Below are 23238 nucleotides of genomic sequence, written 5' to 3' on the forward strand. Positions count from 1 at the left end.
TTGTATATAAATGGACTGCATGTATATTTGTAGGAATAACTACAGATGTAGTGATGTTCTTTTCCTTTTTTTTTAGCATTATAAATGTGACAACAGAGCTTCAGAATTCCCTACCATCAAACAACACAGCTCAGCCCATCATATCAATGATAATCAAGCTCACAGAAAACCTTCTGAGCTCAAATGAAGGCAACTTGACCAAGGACTGGATCATTAACCAACAACTGACAATGGCACTTGCTGTAATCTTCCAGGGGAATGCTAGCTCTGTAGATCTTGCTGCAGCTGGGGTGAATCTTGACCAACTTTTTCAAGCCATGGCCCCTCTACTCTCCCCTGAAGACAAAGCCTTCCTCGATGTTGCTGAACAGGTGTCTCACAGACTAACCTACGCTCTACAGGTTTCTAGCACTGATGGTGGTCTCCAAAGCGAAAACTTCACAGAAGCCATCATTAGTACTGTCAGAGTAGTTCTGGAGAGTGTTTCAAATGAAACTGGAGCTCTACCTCAGGATGTGATTAACAATGTTCTCGGTGCTTTTAATGGCTCACTTCAGCTGATCCTGAACCCCAATATGTACAACATGCAAGCTAACCATCTCACACAGAAGACTATACAGATGGTAGAGGGAGCTATTCATGGCCTCTTGCCAGCAGAGGTGGCTGAGGTGTTGGTTCCCATGAAAAACAGCATTTTAACATATTTGCAAACCATCTCCCAATCTGCAGGACCAGACAAATGGAATGAAGTGTAAGTATAGACTATATATTTTTGTATGCACACACCTATGTGTGTGTGTGTGTGTATAGTAAAGTGGAAAAACTATTTTTTCTAATAAAAAAAAGAATATTCTATCCAACAACAAGCAACAGCACAAATAAATACAATAGACTAAAGATGCAAAGAATAAACAGTGATTTTAAGTTTATTTATTTTTTTAGGCAGGTCTAGCATAAGTTTTTAGGTACAGGAATTGGATAAAGTAATCAAATGTAAAACAGCATTGCATATTGAACTATATACATTAAATATAATTCTTTATTAAAGTTATAAAAGCTTTTTAATTAAGAGCAGTGAGTGATTTGTTTGTTGTTGCCGTTCGATTAATATAAAGACACTTTAAGAGAATGCACTGATCTAGTAGGCCTGCATTCAGCCGGCTATGTCTGCTGTAGGATACTTACCAAAACGGGCATTTTGATGTAATTTTTGTGTGAATTTGTCCACACTAATTTAAACACAATACTTCAGAGAGAGTTTATATTGGTGCGTGTTTTGAAGCGTGGGTTTGTGCGCTTCGGATGAGCGTATGCACAAATCTTCTCACTGCTAGCTTGCGTCCTTCGGCTCTTAAATGTTTCAACAGACAAAGCTTAAATTAGTTTAGTTTAAATACATATTAACGTGTGCTGTTCAGGTCTCATCTGTGAGCGTGCTATATCAGCACCCGGGTGATGACGGAATAAATGACTGCTCTCTTATTCCAGCATAAAGCATTCATATTGAACAAGAGTGAATGGTTTGTCCAGTTTTTTTTTTTCTTCTTATCGCTGTTGTTGTAATGTCTGGGAATCCAGAATGCGCATCCATCAACAGAAACAAATAATAGTTGAACCCAGTTTGTTTTACGTGCTATTTATAGCAAATCATATTACAGATGTTTTGTCAGATTTAAGTTGAACCGCGGTCCCAGCGCCTGCCCGAACCGTGTGGGGTGAACCGAACCGTGCCACCCATAGAGCCTAATGAAAATGCTAATTTTAAAAGAAAATTTCAAACTGCACTTAGAGGCTTATTACATATACAGACAAGGACATCTATAAATATACAGCAGATAGTGAAAAACAAATAGATCTGTCCTTCCATTCATTTATCCATCTATCCATGCCTAGACTTTTAATAAAAAGTTATGGGTCGGCAATATATATATATATATATATATATATATATATATATATATATATATATATATATATATATATATAAATTAATACTTGTACTTAGCCAGGATGCATTAAATTAATACAATTTACAGTAAAGTAATTTATAATATTACTTAGACTAAAGTAATTCATAATATTTATTTAGGAGTCTAAATAAATGCTAATCTTTTGAATTTTCTATTCATGGTAAATGCTGACAAAATTGTATGAAATGCATAACTTTTTATAAAAAAATATTTAGCAGCACAGCAGTTTTCAATATTAATAATAGCAAGAAATGTTTTTGAGCACCAAATCTACATTTGATTTCTGAAGGATCATGTGACATGGAAAACTGGAACAACAGCTGCTGTATTCAGCTTTGGCAAAACATATTTCACAAATATATAAAAATACATTATATATATATATATATATATATATATATATATATATATATATATATATATATATATATATATATATGTCACAGTATTACTGTCTTAGCCTTTTAGATTAAATAAATGCAGCTTTGGTGAGACTTTGAAAAAAGGACAACAATCTTTTGAATTTTAGTGTAAATGCAATAAATATATTTGTGTATGCACAGGTAATGACAGTTGGTGTTTCTTGTTCATTTTCAGCATTGTGAATGTGATGAGAGAGCTTCAGAATTCACTGCCATCAAACAACACAGCTCAGCCCATCATATCTGTGATACTCAAGGTCACGGAGTATGTTCTAAACTCAAATGAAGGCAAGTTCACTGTACAGTGATTGTTGGTAATCGAAATTCGTTATTTACTTATTTATATTTTATTCAATCAAGATGTCATAGATATATGTACTATATATTTTTCTTAGGATATACAAACATGTGGCACAACCTAGGCAACTTCAGTCTTGGCAGCCTAAATGAAATAACAGAACAGGTAAATTTCTTTTATTTCTGGCCTGTTATTGACGGCTCCATTACAAACAACAAATCTCTTGACAGGGAAATGTTACCATATTATGATATGTGTTGACTTATTGTGCAAATAAATACAATTCACACAAACAAATATAAGTGTGCTATGTATATGTGTACTTAAAACATTCAAACATTGAACTTTTTTGTGATGCCACAGCTTGCAGTCTTTCTGGGCTCTGTGTCACCATTCAAGAATGAGTCCACCCAGACTGTCACAGAATCCATAGGCGTTCTGGTCCAGATCCTTTCCGGGAGTGCTGACCAGCTGACCTTTGACAAGTAAGCTTCATTCATATAGTCAAGGGAATCATTGAGAGTTCATGTGGCTATAAAACTTTGACAACTTTAAAAAGAACACTGATACAGTAATTGTTGGGCTGGTCTCTTTCTCACTCGGAAGATCTGACAAGCTTTTGTTCTTTTCACATTTTGTTCTTTTTTTATCAGTAAAAAGCAACATATTACAAAAGCTGATCATTATGTGTGATAATTCTATAACCAAGCATTGGGGGGTGGGGTGGATTTTCTACACTTAAATGACTTTTAAATTAAAAAAGCGGTGGCAGAAATGTCAGAGGCAGTCGATTAGTCTGTCACCTCACGATTTCAGCACAAACGATTAGTAGGTGTGATGCTCCTTGCCAAAACTGAGTTGTTTAGTCTTTAAATGGGATTCCAATTAAATCAGCTGATTAAATTCTGTTACATTTTCAGGATGGAGAAGGTTCTTTAGAATCCCAGAGCATTAATATATTAAAAAGCACACATATATTAGCATTTTTGCATTTGGCAGAATGCCTTTTTCCAAAGCGACTTACAATGCATTTAAGCTATATATACATTTTTAATGCATGCATGCCCTGGGAATAAAACCATTGGGCATACATATTAAAAATAGATTTATTTCTTATTGTCTCTCAGTTTTGAATGTTAATAAGACTGTATTTGTTGAACAACAGGTTAGAGAAGATGTTGGCTGCTCTGTTTTCAACCTTCAAAGGTACTCCTATGTGGGATTCTTTGCCGTCTGTCGTGTCCACAATTCAACAAGCCATTGTCAGCAGTGCTAACAACTTGCAGGCACAAACAGGTGAGAGAAGCAAAGATTACTGTTGCAATACAGCTGCAAAAGAATTGCTGTGTAGGACATTCATGTCTTTCAGATCTGAACTGTATGCATCTAATGCAAGTGCTTTCTTCTCCTCAGAGCTCCTCCACGGCCTCCAGCAGCCATTGTCCAACCTGTTGTCAGACATTTTTCATGTTATGAACACAAGTGGTTTCACTACTCAGTCCTTTATTGGTGGATTGCCACAGGCCCTTGTGTCAACTGTAGAAGCTGCTTTGCAGGTTAGAACAACATTCCTATCTACTGATGTGTTGGACTGTTAAGATACTTATACAAACCTGTCTGAAACAATGTAAAGAATGCAGGGTTTTGCTTTATGTAATAGAGGAGTGGTGAGCTGGAATTTCTTTATAATCCCACCGAGCCTTGTTGAGAAATGATTGACCTTCCCATTTTTGACACATACCCAATCAATTGCAAAGTCATGTGGAAGATACAGTGTTCTCAAACACCTACAATGGGTTTGTTGTGGCTTCAGCTTAAAATAGCTGAACTCCTCCTCAGTGACAGCAGAAGAAAGAGTGACATTATGAAGGCATGACAGTTTTTGTATGTTGTATGTAAGATCGGTTGTTTTACAGTGGTTCCCTTTAAGAGGGCATCCCGCCAGCCAAATGACTTGATTTTGATCTTGAATCCAAAATTTAATTGGCTGCCGAGTAATCTGATTGTTACTTGTTATGCTAAACAAAGAGTAACTGAAACCACAAAAATTTTGAAAGAATTTGAAAGGTTACTCTAGCACCAACTTAAGAAAATCTATTTTTATTAGTAAGGACAAGATATCCTAGTAACGCAATGTTTTTGATTAGGCATTGAGGAGACTGTATCTTGCATAACCTGGTGTTAGTTGGTATTTAGCTTTTTGTGTGTTTCCAAACAGCCACAGGCATCTTTAATAAATGTATTCGGCAAATGGTCTATCTTTTTTTCTGAAATGAAAAGGCCCAAAAGACCCACTCAGTGTGCCAAAAAATGTATAAATCACAAATAAACAGCTAGTCATTAGCTTGAGAGCATTAGGTGCTACTTTTCATCCCTAGGGAGAATCTGGTTTCCTTTCACAACAGATGCTTAAATCCTGGTAGGAGTCATATATCTCTGCTTCTCTGCTACATGTTCAGTGAATGCTTTGTCTCTGATAGTATCAAAGATCACATCACTTCAATTCACAAGGTATAAAATGAGATCATGGATGGGTTCCCCTCCCCTTCCCCTGGGCCTGGCGTATGAACTATGCTCCAAACTCATTCACACCCTGACAAATGATCTGTGTTTTGTTTTTCTTGCATTTCCAAGCATGTGATGACTTTTTGGCTCCAGAATTAAATAGTGAATTGTAAAAAAAACTTAAACAAAAACAATTCAGTACCATGTGTGTTAGGCTTTTGTGATAATTATTTTATTTTATATCCTCACCCATCAGGCTGGTTTGGAGGGTCAGAGCCCGAACTGCAGCTACATACAGCAGATATGGCACGATGTCAGAGCTGATACTGGAATAAGTGAAGACACTGTTGCTTTGTGGTGTAACATCAGCCTAGTGCCAGTCATAGCAGCTTACAATAAACCAGCTCCAGCCTTTAATATGACGGTGAGACAATAAGTTCCAGTTTTATATTAACAGCCTTTTTTTATGGCTCTCAAATGCAACTGTCATATTCCACCACTAGATGGTAGTGTGCACTAAAGACTGATTTAGACTTTGTCCCTCTGTGTTTTTAAACAGGGAATGGAGATGAACCCTCTATGGATAAATGCCACTGCAGGAATGATGGCCGAGTCACTGGAGACTTTCTATGGGGCGATCCTAAACAGTACCTTTGCTAGCAGTCACCTTTCAGAGGTCTTATTGCATTACACTTCAATGCTATACAACCTCTCTGTGCTAGAAATAACAAACCAGGCTGACTGGAATGTCCAGCTCCTCCAGATGCAGCTGAACCAAAGGTATTAATGCTTGCATATGTTCTTACTGTGATACTTAACCCAAGTCATATTACATGACAGCAAACAAGCGGCAGTCTTATAACAGTGAAAGATCTTTTATAGAGATAAACGCTATTGAGCTTTTCACCATTTTTTTTTTCAAACTGTATATCTTGACTAAATTGCCGACAACAAAAGCGTGCAGCAATTTTGCCCACACTCATACGCCCATTATACCTCGACACTATAACGAGCCTGATTATATTACCCAAATACCTTCTCAAATTTGCCAAGAGATTTGCAGTTATTACCCACAAGGACCAGGGGTTGGAATCATGCAAACAAACTAAGTAAGAGTAATTAAATTTGCATTAAGGTTGATTTATTCAGTTTGACTCCTTTGCTTCCAAACAGGTTTGCGCAGATAAAGTAGTTTCTATTATTCTGTTATCTCTATCTCCCTGCTCTTAAATTGATTCTGCTTTTTGTGCTCATCCCTGTAATGAACTGACTGCTGATAGGAATCAAATTATGCATTTACGAATATCTGGGCAAATCAATCACGTAAGACTGCAGGAACATTTATGCAACCGGCTGTAGATCATTGAACATGATGGAAATTGTCTCTAAGTCTATTATAACTATACAGTTCTATTAATATAATATGAGTGCCCGCTGAAATGGAGAGCCAAATCAAGATGAAATATGGAATAATGTTTTGCTGCCTTAAGTACAAGTAATCCAGTTTAAAAAAATGTAGACGGCTTATGTTCATATGGCTGATTCATAAATGGTCACATCAACTCTAAATGTAAGTATCTTGGACTGTAATGGCTTATAATCTATCACATATATGCATTACGGTACATTATTTAATCCAGCTTTTAATGGATCCTTAAAGAGCCATTTTTATTTTGTAACTTTTTTGTGAACATCCTAAGTGAACTAATTTGTCTCTCATTCATCAGCCTCTCCTCAGTTCAAATGGCTCTGGATCAAATTAAGACAGAAGCTCCCTGGATGACGCCATACATCGAGGCACTTGGAAAAACTATAGAGGTCATCCTACAGAATGGCAATCTCCTCCAGGACTCAACTGTAAGCCCTCAGATCATCATGCAAGCTCTGGAGGTCACGCTCACCGGAATGAACTTTACAGAGGAAACCATTAATTACATCCTGAATGGAGACATATTTATGAACCCCAATGGAAGCACAGTTGACAGTTTAATAAAAGAGGTTATCCAGCAAATCATTGGTACGGGATTGCTGGGCGACTGGCCCACCCTTTATGGAGTAATGCAGCAAGTTCTGTATTTGGAAGATACAAGTGGCACCCTATGGAAAACTGTTGATTTTTTCAACTGGCTGTACTCTACTCAAGATACTGGATTAAATTTTGTCTTGGAGATCCTGCGCAAGCTATACGATATAGTAAGAGATGCCCTTACCAAGATGCCACTGCCGTGTCTCTCAAAAACCTTTATCGACCTTTCAGGGAATGTTTTGTCCATGCTGAAACAGATCAAACTAACCAGTGACCTCTTCGACCCTGTGGAACAATATCTAAGTCCACTCAAAATGCAAATTGCTCAGGGACAGAACCTACCAAGTCTTGTGTCCCAGACAAAAAATGCCAGAAGAATTGCTAGCGATGTACAGAGAGAGCCAGTGGATGACTTCCTTGACCTTCTTGACATCGACTACCAAGCCCTGCTTGAAGTTCTATCCATTCCACCAACCTCGACTGAAATTCTGGAGACTATTCATGTTTTCTTTGCAAATCCAGACTTGGGTGTCCTACTGAAGGGTTATTTGAGTGAAATTACAAGTCAGGAGGAAACCATTGACACAGCTCTGAACGTGCTGTCCTACTTGACACTCCCTAGCAATGGACAGAAGTTCCTGGAGATGTTCATGGACATCAGTAGTGATGGGTGGAGTTTGCAGGACCTTAATAAAGTAGAGCAATTTGCAGAGAGCATAGGAAGTACAATTGACGTGGCCATGGTGTTATCCGACCAGCCACCTCTGAACATTGCGCAAAGAGTCGAGAACATGGCCCAACAACTTCAAGCTTTGGTGTCAAATATCATCTTGCAGGGTGGAAATGGGACAGACATTGCAATTCAATTCCTCATGGCGCTCAACGAGAACTTCAAGGACATCAGCCCTCAGGTCACTGGCATTCTCCAAAACATAATTGGCTCGTTTTCCAGTCCAGGGTCGCCGATGAGCGTAGAGTCCTATTTAGCAGCTGTAAATCAAACCGCAGAAGCCTTCGACTCACTTCCCTCTGGAGAGATAGCTGTATATTTTAACATATCTGGACAAATGCTGCAAGCCTTTGCATTGCTCGAGGCATATCCCGGAGACATAGAAAAAGTCATGATGTCCACCAGCATGATTTCAAACTCCCTAAACCATGTCCTTGCCCTCTCAAATATCACAGCTCTTCCGAATGGACAGACTGTTCAAGAGGTCACCCATCCCGTCATCCTTAGCAGTGCCATGGCCACCCACATCCTATTCAACCTCTCCATGTCAAACTATAGCCTAAGCAGCGCTGCTGAGACGGAGATGCTTTTGACCCAGACGTTCAATCACATGGTTGTCGTTCTCCCCAAGGAAACGCACATGTACCTCTTTGCTATCAAATCGGCTCTATTCAGTGCCCTCTCAAAAGTATCCAACACTGCAGAAATCTCATCCCACTTCCCAGAAATCTCCCAGCTGGTTACACAGTCTCTTCTTAACTCTCTAAACATTACTTATGATCCGACATCTATGCATATGACTCCAGATGGCCTTGTTTACATCTTGATGACCGTGTCTAATCAAGTGTCCATGAGTCTCTACGAGGGCCTTATGTTATCCGGTTCCCCTATCCAAATCTCACAAGCATTGAACTCTTTAAGTGAGGTTGCATCTTCCATATACTCGATAATGCCTGTTGAGGGACGGCCATACATCAATATCACACTCAACCTAATGGAGACAATGTCTTTTGTTCTTAATGGCACCAGCACCTTTAGGGATGTCAGTGGGGCTGTATCTCAAGCAGCCAGTTCTGTCAACAAACTTCACAACATGAACTCAAATTCCTCCAGCACCATTATAAGTGACCTAGAGCAGACCCTTAAGACAATCCTAGTGATCATCCAAGAAGACCAAAACCCTTTCACCCAAACAGCTGTTATTACCCAGCAGCTGTTGCACACCATCCAAAATCTCATCTTGCTGGGCAATAGCAGCAATGTGGAGTCTGAACTCGCCAAAATAGCGCTGGGGGCTTCTAGCATGAATATCGACCATCTGGTGGGGATGAATGACACTAACTGGACTGACAAGTGAGTTTCTTTGAGGTTGTGCTCCCAAGGCTGGTTCCTGGTTATAAGCTCATGACTAGGAAAACCTTTTATTTGTTTTTCTTGTTCAATGCATGGCTATAACTTTGCTCTTATAATTTCAGCCACCATGGCATTTACCCTGCATAATTGCTTACTTCTTCAGAGAAACATAGTTTATGACTCTGAAAAGAACACAGTCTTGGGGTCATGAAAATAAATGATCGTAATCCATAGTAGTACATTATGATTAAGCTAACCCAGCAGAAAGAGCAACTTTTTATTAGTTAATGAAACTTTTCTCTGTTTATATAGACTTCCTGTGCTGTTGACAAACCTCGAAAATAGCCTTCCAGAAGACCTGCCATATTCTTCTCATATTAAGTCCATCATAAGAAGCCTGGCCAACGAATCCCAAGGTACATAAATCATCTTGCTAGATCTACTGACCTATAACACTGTTCATTCAGGGGTTTTATTTCCACGATCTTATGTTCCCACAGTATTTTAGCATATAGCATAACAAGTATTTTGCATTCAGCCGTGTGAATACATAATTATTTTTTTGCATATAATTAAAATGTATTCAGCTCAATAACAAGATGCATGTGCACAGTAAATGTCGCAGACTCCAGGTTCTCCCTCTGAATAAATGACTCTTAGTAATCCACACAGGCATTAAACAAAGTATTTTGCTTTATGTTTGGGACATTTCAAAGATTTGGTGTAGTAAATGGCAGGTTTGAAGTCTGCTTTCTGCAATATACAGCTAGGAGGCATGTGGCCAGACTGAGTACGTACGAGACTTTTACAGTGCCTGTGCTCTTTAAAATAGCAAATGCTTTTTTTATCTTTTATATTCTCTTATAAAAATATAAAGGACATTATTTACTCTTTCTTGTGCCATTCAAAAACCTGCACACACAGGTAAATCCTTAAATTTATTCAAATAGTTTTTGTTTTAGGCATAGATTTAACTAAATTTAGTGATGTTTGTGCTTTAAGCAAGAAAATAATTTAACATTTGGATAAAATAATAAATCTAATTAAGAGTTACTGATACTTGTGTGAAAACAAGTGTCAAATATTACTTTCTCTTCTTAAAGAAGATAAGACAAAAGTACTGATTAAGTTCGAGTGAGTCATTTTAATTTCTAGATATACTATTCTTTCCAAGAGTTAACTTTAAAACATATCATCATGCTGTGCTCCAGAGTGCACCGTTTTTTCCCCCTCTGGAGATCCACAGTTTTTATTCCCCAATTTCTTTGACTGCAGCACTCCCTCATTTAAATTGATAAACTACTTTTCAATCCTCTCAGCTTGCTTTATATTTTCTTTAATAAAGCTGATGTCTTGTTGAGCATTTAATTTCCCTCTTAACTGTCTTATCTTTAGCTTAAGGTGTTGCACACCTAAGAGCTGTCAGATCTAAATCAGCACACAGCACCATAAAGCTTTCAATGTCTCTTTTCTAAGGGGGGATTCTTAGCTAGATCATTTGCTGCTTGCTGGTCTGTGAGGTTAGCCTTAAAGTGGAGTTAGGTGCAAGTAATGATGCCTGTAGGGAATTTAAGTTACTTCAGCTCTGCAAAAGCTTGATCTTTGTTTTCCCTCTTCCATTTCTCTCGCCTCTCTGCAGAAAATCTGCATCTTCTACAGCAAGTGCTAAACACCGCCTTTGAATTAGGCTCAGCCGGCTGGACAAATGAGAGTTCGGGCACGACACTGGACCACCTGTTAACTAAGGTGAGATTTCTGAGGGTTAAGATTAAAAAAAGTGACTTTTTAAAAGCATATGCCAGCAAAAATTACCATCTTGTTATTATTGCTATGCTTATGCCATAAAAAGAGAATAAAGAACTGTAAAGAGAATACAAAATTACAAATCATTAGGCCTTATGACTCATATCCTATATTTCAAGTATTCTGAAACCAACTTCTTCTATGATAATGTAGGTGTGTGCTCTGGAAAACATGGCTGCTGTGCAGCTGATCACCCAGGTTCTGCCTCTGGGACCCAGAGTGCTATGCGACACTGTTGTTCCCGCAGTTCAGGCCTTCTATATGCTCACAACCAACCTGGTGAACCAAAGCACCGACATCAATGATCTGATTTTCCAGACTTTCATTGGAGACCCTAACACTTACAACACTGGAGTGGACTGGTACTCTTTTCTTTAATGACCTTCAACCTTGTTGTTGTAACATGTACAATGTATATTCAGCAGGGTTGGGGAGTAACTAACTAAAAGTTGCTGATATTTTTAGTTAAATGAAAGTAGATAAATACTATCCATTTTTTGTCCACTTTTCTTTATATAAAGCATTGGAAAACCTGATTCATTCTAGTGAATCAATTCAGACCCCAAAAGATAATCTTACAAAAATTAATCAGGTGTTTACATTGTTGTTGTTTTTTTATTAAAATACATTTACAAAATATAATAATGGCATTAAATGTTATCACTGTTTTCCATCGAATGTATTATTATTATTATATACTATTGTTTATATATATATAATATAACAATATATAATTTAAAGTAAAAATATTTAGGTAAATATATATAAACAGTTTTTCCAGGAATACTACTCATGGATTTATTCTCTCTCTTCTCACTCACTCTTTCTTTTTTATAAAGGACATCAACTCTCTCTCAAGTTGTGGGCTTCGACATCTCAACTCTGAAAAGTCTTAATATCAATATGTCATCTCCAGGTACATACTGCTGTCGCTTCTATCAAAAGTACTGTGGAAACACAAGTGTTTCTTAGCTATCAGATGGCGGTCCAATCAGTCTTTTTCAACCTTGTCATGCATGCATGTCTGCTCTCTCACTTGTCTTTTGTCTTGCTTTCTGACAGCTGGAGTGAAAGTTTCAGAGCTGCTGAAAAACACCACTCTGTTTGTTCAGGATGTCGAGCGGTATACCAGCTTCCCCCCTCACATTCTTCAGGCTCTATTAGATTACCCTCTACCCAGCAGCAACATGCAGGTACATCACAACTCATGCACACATCAGAGGGGCTCAAAAGATGTGTCCAAAAATCATGGCTTCACAGTGTGAGACAGAAATGAAAATAAATTGAAGGAAGATGGGCTCCTGGTTCCTCCCAAGGATTTTTTCTCCTTTCTACCTCAACAACTTTGAGCATTTTCATGGCCATTGTTGTCTTTCCAAAGGGTTGTAGGTCCCAAGCGCAATATAGTTTGGTAACAAATACAGCATCTCTGTCCCTCACCAGTGTGAAGTCTTGTAGAGTGCAGATTTATTGTGATGTGTTTTGTTTGTCGTCTCTTTCTTCTTCGCAGAGCTTGGTGTGGCTGGCAAACCTACAGCATTGCTCGGACCCCTCGTCTTTGCAACTGGACCCTGCAGGGCAGGAGATCTTCAGCACCTTCTGTGAACGGTCACATGACTGGTACAGCATCACGGTCCTCTTTCTTCGCCATGTGGACATGAAGGCGGCTTTATTCAGGGTAAAGAGCTTGGCACAGAATGTTTTGGATATATTGTATATCCAATTAATTTAATGTTTTGCATATATATATATATATATATATATATATATATATATATATATATATATATATATAGTAATGCTCAATTTTAATGCATTTTTTTTATTTTTTTTATTAGGGTTAGATTGGGGTTCACTGTTAGCCATTCAAAATTTCCATTTGTTTGTAATGAAAAAAAAAAACAATTATTATAATCTTTGGTTTGCTTCCAAGTATAAAGTTGCTTCCAAGTTTTGAAGTTTAAAGTAAAGAGAGAAAATAATATATATTTTTTAATTATTTAATTCAAAAGTGTTTAGGTGTGTACTTGAATGGATTATCGAGCCACAGACATTGCCACTTTATATTTTTAATCTTTAGAAACCATTTTATATAACCTTTTATATGATATTTTATATAACCTTGAGGAATTTTATTGCAGCTGGTGTTGTCCAAAGAAATTCAGGATTTGGTGGCAGTCATGCTAGAGATGGTCAAGTTTTTGACGGACATGATGCACAAACTGGTACCTGCCATTAACAAACTACAGGGATACCTAACAAACATTGGAGAGCTAAACCTGGTGGCCAACCAAGAGTTCCACAGTGTAAGTTTAATTTAATTTAATTTAATTTAATTTAATTTAATTTAATTTAATTTAATTTAATTTAATTTAATTTAATTTAATTTTATTTTATTTTATTTTATTTTATTTTATTTTATTTTATTTTATTTTATTTTATTTTAAACATGTCTATGTATTTTCTTTCCCACAGCTGGTGAGGGGAAAGCGGTCCACCATTTCTAGCAGGGCCACGTTTAGTACCATTGCTCGTGCCTTATGCAAAAACGGCATCCTGACGCTGTTCGCCATCGGAAAAGTTCCTATTGTAACCGAGACTGATCCTTCTGTCCAGACGGACCACAAAAAAGAAGAGCTGATTAAGAAGTTCAAAATCCCACCCGATGCTAGTATGAACGCATATTCCCAGCACACTGCTAAATGTGCACTAAAGCATTATGATAATGACCTGTCAAAAATCTGCTTACAGCATATTGAGTTAAGTTTGATGAAGTGCTGTGGTCAGGCTTAATTAATATACTGCTTATTTCCAGGTCCCTTCTGTATGAACCTCTACTTGGATATGGTGAACACTACAGGCGGCGCGGTGGCCTGGGCCTTCCTCAAACCCATGCTGTTAGGACAGGTCCTGTACTCACCTGACACACCAGTGACGAGAGAGATCATGAGAAAGGTGCTGGTTTAAAACATCTTATGAATAAAGATTTAGCATGTAGGCAACAATTACACTTTCACAGATTTTTGACAAAGAGATCATTTTTGCATGCATGTAAAAAGCAAATATGTGATTGGATCCAATTTGGGCCAATTGTACACGTGTTATGTCCTTTTTCAAAAGTTTCAATTTCCAATTTTCTGCCTTGAAAAAAAAAACTGATTTTATTTACTGATTTAACTGAAATTAAACATGGCAACACCAAGGGGAAAAAGTGTAGTTAACTTGAATCAACAAAAGTTCCTTTAGAGACAGGTGTGTAAAACATAGAAAATGACCATCTCTGTGGGTAATTGTTCATTGTACAATGTAATTTATTCTCCACAGTTGCTAGGAGACATATTTGCAGATAATAAGATACTTGCAAAGATAAAGTATATAGGGATATACTGCAGCATAAATCTGGACTTCTGACCCGCATCTATACAGTCATATCGATATAGATTGGTAGCCTGGTCACAAAGCAAACTATTATGTTTTCTTGTAACATTTTGTGTTTTTTTTTTTTGGTTACAAAACATTTCCTTCTTTCCTGCAGTCAAATTCTACTCTGCACCAGTTTGGTGATCTAAAGCTTTATGCGTCCGAGTGGATAGAGTCATCGTCATATGTGATGCAGTCTGCCACCATCCTGACAAAAACCTTGCCAATACTTCAGGTACTGAGTCAAGAGAAAATCAAATAAACACTTTTTATTTGATTTACACCCCCCCCCCCAACTCTACTGCATTAACTGCTCTTTTATCAAAATACTCTTCACAGAATTCTCTGCGCAATCCTTTCGTCCAAAACTTCATTAAGACTCAGACCGGCATTGATGTTGCACAAATGAGCACAACTCTCAACCAGTTCTGTAAGTAACAGTTCATGCAAAGCTTGCATCATGGGGATGCAGCATTATTATTAGAAAAAAAATTCTCATTATTATGAGTTTTTATTTTAACGAGAACGTTTCTAATATTTATGAGAAACAAAGTCATTATCATGAGAAAGTTTTGCATTTTAATGAAATGCCAAGTCATAATAATGATGTGTTTTTTTCTAGTGCTGTCAATCGATTCATCCAAAAAAGTTTTTGCATAATATATGTGTATATACTGTGTATATTTATTATGCATATATAAATACACACACATACAGTATATATTTTGAAAATATTTCCATTAATTTTCCATGTATATATTTATATTCTGATAATTGGAGTTTGGCTATAAACTGTTACCAATGGGAAGAAAAAATAGACATTAATGGTTCACATGGCAATTAAATCACAGACAACCATCTGTAAATGCTGAGAAATAATTACTCTCAAAATAGAGCTTATGTCTGCGAGACACAAATTTACCCAACCTCTGGGAAAACTATCCCTGTTTGAATGGAGTTGTACAGCCGAGCATTTGACAACTAGATATGCATTGCTCCTATACACAAGAGTCTTATCCTAAATCTACAGCGGCTTGAACAGTTTTTCTAACTCTCTCTGCAGCAAACATGACAGTCCTTTTAGAGGAAAACAAGTTTATCATGGAGCAGATCACCACGCTTTCCATGCTGATGATGAACCTTTCCTCCTGTGTCAACTTCGACCGCTACCGAGCCTTCAACTCCACTGATGAACTCAACGAGCAGGCGGAGAAACTGGCTCAAAACCGTGAACTCTACGCCAGTGAGTACACACACACACACACACACACACACACATTCTCATCAGGAGATACCTCTTCAACTGACTACCCCACTCGTTTGGTGATACTCTTGGTTGAGGACACCACAGGCACTGAAGAGCCATCGGGCTGTAAAGCCTGTAATTCAATGCAATTCGATTCAATTCTGTTGAGATATAGATTTCCACTGTTATCAAGGAGCAGCGGCCCTTCGAGGTTACTATGACAACAGATCACTTCCCTCTTATACACATGAACTCTGCTCATCTTCACAGGCATTATTTTCAAACTTCCTGAGGAGACCTCCAGTAGCCTGCCCCAGAACATCGACTACACCATCCGAATGAACATCGAGAATGTCATGCGCACAGACCGAGTACGGAATCCCTTCTGGGTGAAAGATGCCTTCGTGTCAACAACGAAGACCCAGCGGTACAACCGAGGCTTCGTGTATCTGCAGGAGAGCATCGACAGAGCCATCATCGAAATGCAGACGGGTAAAGCCATTGATGGGCCCGCGGTCCAGTTGCAAGCGTTCCCGTATCCCTGCTACTACAAGGATGAGTGAGTGTCTCACAAGCACAAACCCTACATACACACTGAGCGTCTCATTAGAAGACAACAGTTGTTTGTTCATTCGAAAAATCTCTTGTAGGATGAATGTCTAGTATTTCATAAAAATACTAGATTTGCATTTGTTTGATAAAACAGCACTATTTTCAAGGCAGCAAGACCATTTTGTAAGCTTAGGTTTGGCTTTGGTTCTGTGTAGATGAAGTGCTGGATCAGAGCTGTTGTCATGGCACTGAATTTTCCAGTGGTTGTGTATGAAAATCAACTTAAATAACATCATAATTACTTTGCATATTTTTTTCTTTCGGAATGTTAAGGTGGCTTTAGATGTTTTAGATTGTGGCTTTTAGATAGAAGCCAGTGTTGTTATTTAAAAAAAACAATTTGGTCTTTTAAATACAGCTGAAATAAAATATAAATATGAGGTGATAAGCTCATTAAAATAAATAATATCAAAAAATTTGAAATCTTGCCTTTGCATGTTAAAGTGTTAAAATGACTAATACTAAAACTATAAAAGATATAAACGTTTATACATATAAATAATAAATAACAGAAACCCAACAATGAAAATGGCTAAATCAAATAAAAGTACGGGAAATTAACAATTAAAATGAAAAGAGAAAAAAATATATAAAAGAAATCTAAATAATTAATCCTATAGCACTATATTCATAATACTAAAATAACACTAACAGATGCTAGAATGAGAAAATAAATGCAATATAGTGACAAGCTTTTTCCAAAGAAAATGGATTGCAACCAAATTAACGTCTGAATTACAGTAATTGCAGAAGATCAGTAATGTGGGGCATCAGTTTAGATTTTGAATTTACAACGTTAATCAAACAGATACTTGATTAAGTTAGTCAGTTCATCGGTTCCTCTTCAACATTTGAAGTTATTTTTATTTCACTGCTGGTTATATATGCTATATATAATTTTGTATGTGACGAATAAAAATCTTGAAATCTTGAATATAGAGTAATATGCATAACAAAAGTGCCCGCCACCTGCTAATCTCAAATCTTTCTACCCCCCAGCTACCTCAACAGCATCGCTTTTGCCTTCCCAATGGCTCTCATGATTTCCTGGGTGCTGTTTGTCGCCCACTTTGTGAAAAAACTCGTCCACGAGAGAGAGCTGCGACTTCACGAGGTTTGGAACCAAAGCATACTTTTACTTCAGTCTTTTCCCACCAACTTTAATTAGCTTTCTAAAGTCTTTTCTCTCTTCCCACAGTACATGAAAATGATGGGGGTCAATCCCATCAGCCACTTCTTTGCCTGGTTAATTGAAAGTGCTGTGTTCCTGCTGGCGACCGTCATCATCCTCACCATCATTTTGAAATCTGGCGGCATCCTTCCTCGCAGCAATGCCTTCGTGCTCTTCCTCTACCTTTGCGACTATGGCTTCAGCGTCCTTGCAATCAGCTTCCTGGTCAGCTCCTTTTTCGATAAGACCAACATCGCCGGGCTGAGCGGCAGCCTTATCTATGTCATCTGTTTCTTCCCCTTCATCGTGCTGATCCACTTGGAGGACAATCTTTCCTTCAGTGTGAAGAGTGCTCTGGTCTGTACTGCATTTAAATCAGTTTGCAATTTAACATCAGTACAAAAAAAAAAACACATTCAGTTTGATGTTATAACTTTTATTCTATTCTTTGTGAATTCTAAAGCACTGTTCTGTTGTGGTGTGGACCTGTTTGCATTTTCTATTTTTTATTTAGACATTATTTAGTATGTCTATTACTGCAGGAACCAAGTTTTCTTACACACACACCAAAAATCCCAAGAACAGCATGTTTTCTCAGTAAATGCAGGAAGAAATTCTTTACGGATAATTTATTTATAAATCAAAGCCAGGCGGGACATTTAACAAAAGTCATTTGCAATCTTTGTATGGTGAAATTTAATTATCATAGCCGCTCCACAAGTGAAATATCACCCACAAATGTGAAACCGCATCATTCGTAGAAATGTTAATGCGAACACCAGCAGAGGACTAATGCGCAGGCCGTTGTAGCGGCAAAACAACTTTACATGTAATATGTCCATGAAGAGTGGGGTTATAATGTTGTTTTGTTGAGTTATTGCAGACTTGCATATCCATGTTGGCATTTTCTTTGTTTTTATCTGTTTTTGTGCAAACGGGGCTGTTGCAGGAATTTAACTCAGTATTGTTATATCCATATGGACATATATTTTACAGTATGAAAACCCCATTATGAACACATTATTTAGTTAAAAATTTAATCTTAAATGCATTATGGTTTTAACTACAGTTTATTCTTGAATAAAGGAATAGTTTACACCAAAAAATACAAATTATACATTCACCATTTCAATCCAAACCAGTTTGACTTACTTATAACAACTCACCTTTTGTAAGAAAGTAATGTAAGTGACATGATGACAGAATTTGATTTTGGGTGAACTAGTCTTTTAAATGATTTAATCGATCGACTGCTGTAGTATAAATCTCACAGTGTTTGTTTTTGGTCCACAGAGTCTCTTTTCTCCGACATGCTTCAGTTATGCCAGCCAGTATATTTCCCGCTATGAAAAACAGGAAGAAGGTATGCTGACACAAACCACTCAGATTGTCTCTAATTAGTGTATGTTTGGGATAATTACGTTGACTGAATGCATTGTGTACTTACACCTCAGGCATCCAGTGGAGCAACATCTATATCTCTCCTCTGGCTGGTGACACTTCCTCCTTCGGTTGGCTCTGCTGGCTGCTCCTCATTGACTCAGTAGTATACTTTATCATTGGGATTTACATCCGCATGGTCTTCCCAGGTATGTGCGGGTTGCTCAGTTGAGAAGCTCATCAAATTTGTTTGCAAAAATAACCAGATTTCATTTTTAGTAGTGGAGTTAGTAGTTAATATTATTGTTTAATCTATTTTTCTCTTAATCAGGAAAGTATGGCATTGCTGTTCCGTGGTACTTCCCAGTGAGTCGGTCCTTCTGGACAGATATGTTCAGCTGCTGTAGCAGAATGCCAAAGAAAATAGGCAGAGGGTTGCTCTTTACTAACATGATGCACGAACAAAAAAACACTGACAAGAGCAAAGGTACATTATTACAGAGTGCTTTGAAATACTTTGAAATGATTCTGATTGGTCTGTAGCAGCATTGAGCAGTAAAGTACGTTTGCATGAGTGCATAGCTATATACTTAAAAACATACATTGATGCTATTTTCATGTTTCTCACACCTTTTTAATAACAGTGCAAGTTAGAATAACTAGTTGGTGAAACCATTACAGACGGAAGTAGAAACGATAGATTATATTGTGGCTAAATATTACACTGCAGTAGATTACCTGCACTGCCATTCAGAGGTTCACCAAGGCTGCATTTATTTGATTAAAAATACAGTAAAAACAGTAATATTTTTACTGTACAATTGTGAAACAGTACAATTTGAAATACTTTAATATATTTTAAAATGTAATATATTTATGTGATGATAGCTGAATTATGTGCTCATTTGGTAACCAAGAAACATTTCTTCTTACTATCAATGTTAAAAGCAGGTTATAATATAATATAATATAATATAATATAATATAATATAATATAATATAATATAATATAGTGGAAAATACCTTTTGATACATTTTCATTTGAGGATTCTCTTTGAACAGAAAGTTCAAAAGAACAGGATTTATTTGAAAAATATTTTTGTAACTTTAAATGTTGTTACTGTCTCTTTTGATCAATGTAATGTCCCTTTATGGATAAAAGTATTATGTTCTTTCAAAACAAGAGAGAATATTTCTGATCAAACTTTTGAGCATTTGAGGGATTTGCTTCAGATCTATTTGCTGAAATATATTTGCACACTCTGCCTTCTTTGAAGGTGACACAGATTGTAATCGTAGGATCAATTTTAATCCTTTCAATTTCTATGTGATATTTGAACATCTTTGCTTTTCCTTAACTATGCCCCTGTAGGTAAAAGTAGCTTGGCGGGTAATGGAGAAGAAGACTTCTCAGGATTGCCTGTTGGAGTCTCACTTTATGGCCTGACGAAGACCTACAGCAACCGGCATGCTGTAGACAATCTGAACCTTTCTTTCTATGAGGGACATGTCACATCTCTGCTGGGTCACAATGGAGCTGGAAAAACCACCACTATGTAAGAGCATAACAGTATATTGCATCTTCAAAAATAAAAAATAAATCAGTTATAAGCTATTGGTTTAAATAAGCATAACAACATTTTTTTTGTAATGTATTTTTTTTGTTTCAGGTCACTCCTGACAGGACTGTTTTCACCGACCAGCGGCACCATTGAGGTGTATGGGATGGATATGCAGACGTCTATAGATGATGTGCGTAAGGAGATGGGCGTGTGCATGCAGTATGATGTCCTGTTTGACCACCTTACCACAAAGGAACACCTGCTGCTATACGCTCAGATCAAAGCTCCCCACTTGACCAAACAGGAAGTGAACGAACAAGTACAAAAGTAAGTTTCAGTACTCGTCTTACAGTATGTTTTTATGTTCTTCTGTAACACTCCCTTAGAGAAATTAACATTTACAGAAGCTATAAGTTATCTAAACTCATATTACATGTAAGTTTCCAGTTTAATATTGTTGGGTAAGTTACTTTAAACTACTTTAAAACTGAAGCTTCCCACAATACAGCCTACTCATAATTTAAAGTAGTTTATCTGCTAACTTAAACTACATTGACGCTATTTAAAGGGATAGTTCACCCCAAAATATTGTCACCAATTTTCTCAACCTCATTCCATTCCAAACTATGAGTATGAGTTTCTTCCTTATGTTGAATAATGCTGGTAATCAAACAGTTAAATGGACTTCCATAGGATTTATTTCCCTACTATGGAAGTCAATGGTGACTAACAACTGTTTAGGTCTTCAAAATTCTTCAAAATATCTTCTTTTGTGTTCAATATAAGAAAGAAACTTAAATAGGTTTGGAACGATATGAGATAATGATCTGGTTTAGAGGTTTTTGAACAGGTTGGTAGAAGTTTGTTGGTTCAAACCCCACAATAGATGATCCAACACACTGTGCCCTAGAGCAAGGTGTATTGGCTCAGATCACTGTAGATACTGAAAGAGCATCAGCTAAATGAGAAATTTGCATTAACATGGTCCCTCTTTTTCGTGTCTTAGAATCCTAATGGAAACAGACATGCACGCCCATCGCCACAAGCGTGTCGGCACCCTGTCAGGAGGTATGAAGAGGAAGCTATCCATCTCCATTGCCTTCATTGGAGGCTCACGGCTGGTGGTGCTAGACGAGCCGACCACCGGGGTGGATCCCTGTTCCCGACGCAGCATCTGGGACATTGTCCTTCAACACAAGCAAGGTGAAATCCCCTTGCAATTCAGACCAGGCTGAAAATAATTCCCTGGCTTGTACCTGTAGCAAATTACCCCAAAGGACTTTGTTCTTATCGAGTATGCGACACTTGGTTTAGAATTTAATTAGGCTTGAATGGATTTTCTCAAGGTGCGTGCAGTCAAATCCAGACAGGGAAGAATCCAGACGCAGATGTAGTAACGACTGATTGTTATCCGTCATGCTCCCTCTGATGTTTAATTATCTTCCGTGGAGACAGTTAGCGAATTTATCTCGAGCAAGGATTTAAGACCGTAAAAGAGGGTCATGTCAGATTCTCCTGTGTTATCGTTGTACATCAGCTCTTTGTTCAGAGCCTGTCTCTCTCTGTCTGCCTGTATCAGTGGATCTTTGATTTGACATGCCTCTCTGTTGGTTTTGTTTAACTGTCCAGAGCGTACCATCATCCTTTCCACACATCACCTGGATGAGGCTGAAGTTCTCAGTGACCGCATCGCCTTCCTGGAGCGCGGAGGCCTTAAATGCTGTGGTTCGCCCTTCTACCTCAAAGACAAGCTGGCTAAGGGCTACAACCTCACCCTCACAAGAAAGGTACACGTATTTCAGTGTGTCAGTTACTCCAACTGAGCTCTCACTTAAGTTCAAATCTCAGAAAAAGTACCAGGGTAGTACATTGGTATAATATTAATACAAAGATAAAATGTAATACTATGAAATATATATGTATTTTCCCATTTAAACACATTTTAAAATGTAATTTATTGTTGTGTTGGCAAAGCTGAATTTTCAGCAGCCATCACTTCAGTCTCCAGTGTCACATGGTCCTTCAGAAATCATTCTAAAGCTGATGTGCTGCTTATTTCTTATAATTATCGATGTTGAAACGTCTGTGGTGCTTTATTTCAATTTCATTTATTTGCTATATTTTATCTGTTTTTGTGGCAGTTTTGATCCACTTTTTTCAGTTTTATTTAATAAATATAACTTTCAAAAGAGCACCATTTATTTGAAATAGAAGTCTTTTATAGCATTATAAATGTCTTGACTGTCACCCTTGATAATTTTAAACTATCTTTTGCTAATTACCTGTATTAAAAAAAAAAAAAAAAAAACTTACCTACCATACATTTTTAGTCATAGTTGTATATTTTTAATGGCATATAATGATTATTGTATTCATGTACCATGCTATTATTGTGGTAAAAATGTGTCATTGTGGTATTCCAGAACTTATATTTTATAATTTGTCATATTTTTTAAACATGTATTTCTATGTTTTTGGTTCAGGTTCAGTCTCCTGATTCAAACCAAAAGTTTAACATTGAAGAACTAAGGGCTTTCATTCAGTCGCACCTGCCTGACGCTCGGCAGAAGGAGGGAGAGGTGGGCGATTTGGTCTATGTCCTCCCACCATACACCCCCCAGAATGCAGCTGCGTACCACTCTCTGCTCACCAGTCTGGATCAGAATCTGGATAAGCTTCAGCTGGGCTGCTATGGCATTTCCGACACCACCCTGGAAGAGGTAATTATCAGATGAAGACC

General features: G+C 37.4%; 1 protein-coding gene across 2 annotated transcripts in view; it reads left to right on the forward strand.

The window, feature by feature from the left end:
* The window catches only part of LOC113108370 (uncharacterized), a 66778-nt gene that overhangs the window by 23326 nt on the left and 20214 nt on the right, over nt 1-23238 (forward strand). For both annotated transcript variants that reach the window (XM_026271445.1, XM_026271446.1), the window contains exons 23-54: nt 77-751; nt 2568-2680; nt 2788-2855; nt 3054-3175; nt 3856-3986; nt 4104-4246; nt 5452-5619; nt 5755-5975; nt 6923-9304; nt 9617-9720; nt 10944-11050; nt 11261-11469; nt 11947-12023; nt 12170-12300; nt 12618-12785; nt 13249-13413; nt 13583-13778; nt 13923-14062; nt 14643-14762; nt 14867-14957; nt 15591-15770; nt 16044-16332; nt 17385-17499; nt 17584-17913; nt 18850-18919; nt 19011-19145; nt 19268-19423; nt 20309-20492; nt 20607-20825; nt 21505-21701; nt 22128-22285; nt 22982-23218. In XM_026271445.1, the coding sequence (XP_026127230.1) occupies nt 77-751; nt 2568-2680; nt 2788-2855; nt 3054-3175; nt 3856-3986; nt 4104-4246; nt 5452-5619; nt 5755-5975; nt 6923-9304; nt 9617-9720; nt 10944-11050; nt 11261-11469; nt 11947-12023; nt 12170-12300; nt 12618-12785; nt 13249-13413; nt 13583-13778; nt 13923-14062; nt 14643-14762; nt 14867-14957; nt 15591-15770; nt 16044-16332; nt 17385-17499; nt 17584-17913; nt 18850-18919; nt 19011-19145; nt 19268-19423; nt 20309-20492; nt 20607-20825; nt 21505-21701; nt 22128-22285; nt 22982-23218 (7801 nt within the window). The remainder of the gene's footprint in view (nt 1-76; nt 752-2567; nt 2681-2787; nt 2856-3053; nt 3176-3855; nt 3987-4103; nt 4247-5451; nt 5620-5754; nt 5976-6922; nt 9305-9616; nt 9721-10943; nt 11051-11260; nt 11470-11946; nt 12024-12169; nt 12301-12617; nt 12786-13248; nt 13414-13582; nt 13779-13922; nt 14063-14642; nt 14763-14866; nt 14958-15590; nt 15771-16043; nt 16333-17384; nt 17500-17583; nt 17914-18849; nt 18920-19010; nt 19146-19267; nt 19424-20308; nt 20493-20606; nt 20826-21504; nt 21702-22127; nt 22286-22981; nt 23219-23238) is intronic.

Source organism: Carassius auratus, chromosome 9 (genome assembly GCF_003368295.1).
Source record: "Carassius auratus strain Wakin chromosome 9, ASM336829v1, whole genome shotgun sequence".
NCBI lineage: Eukaryota > Metazoa > Chordata > Actinopteri > Cypriniformes > Cyprinidae > Carassius > Carassius auratus.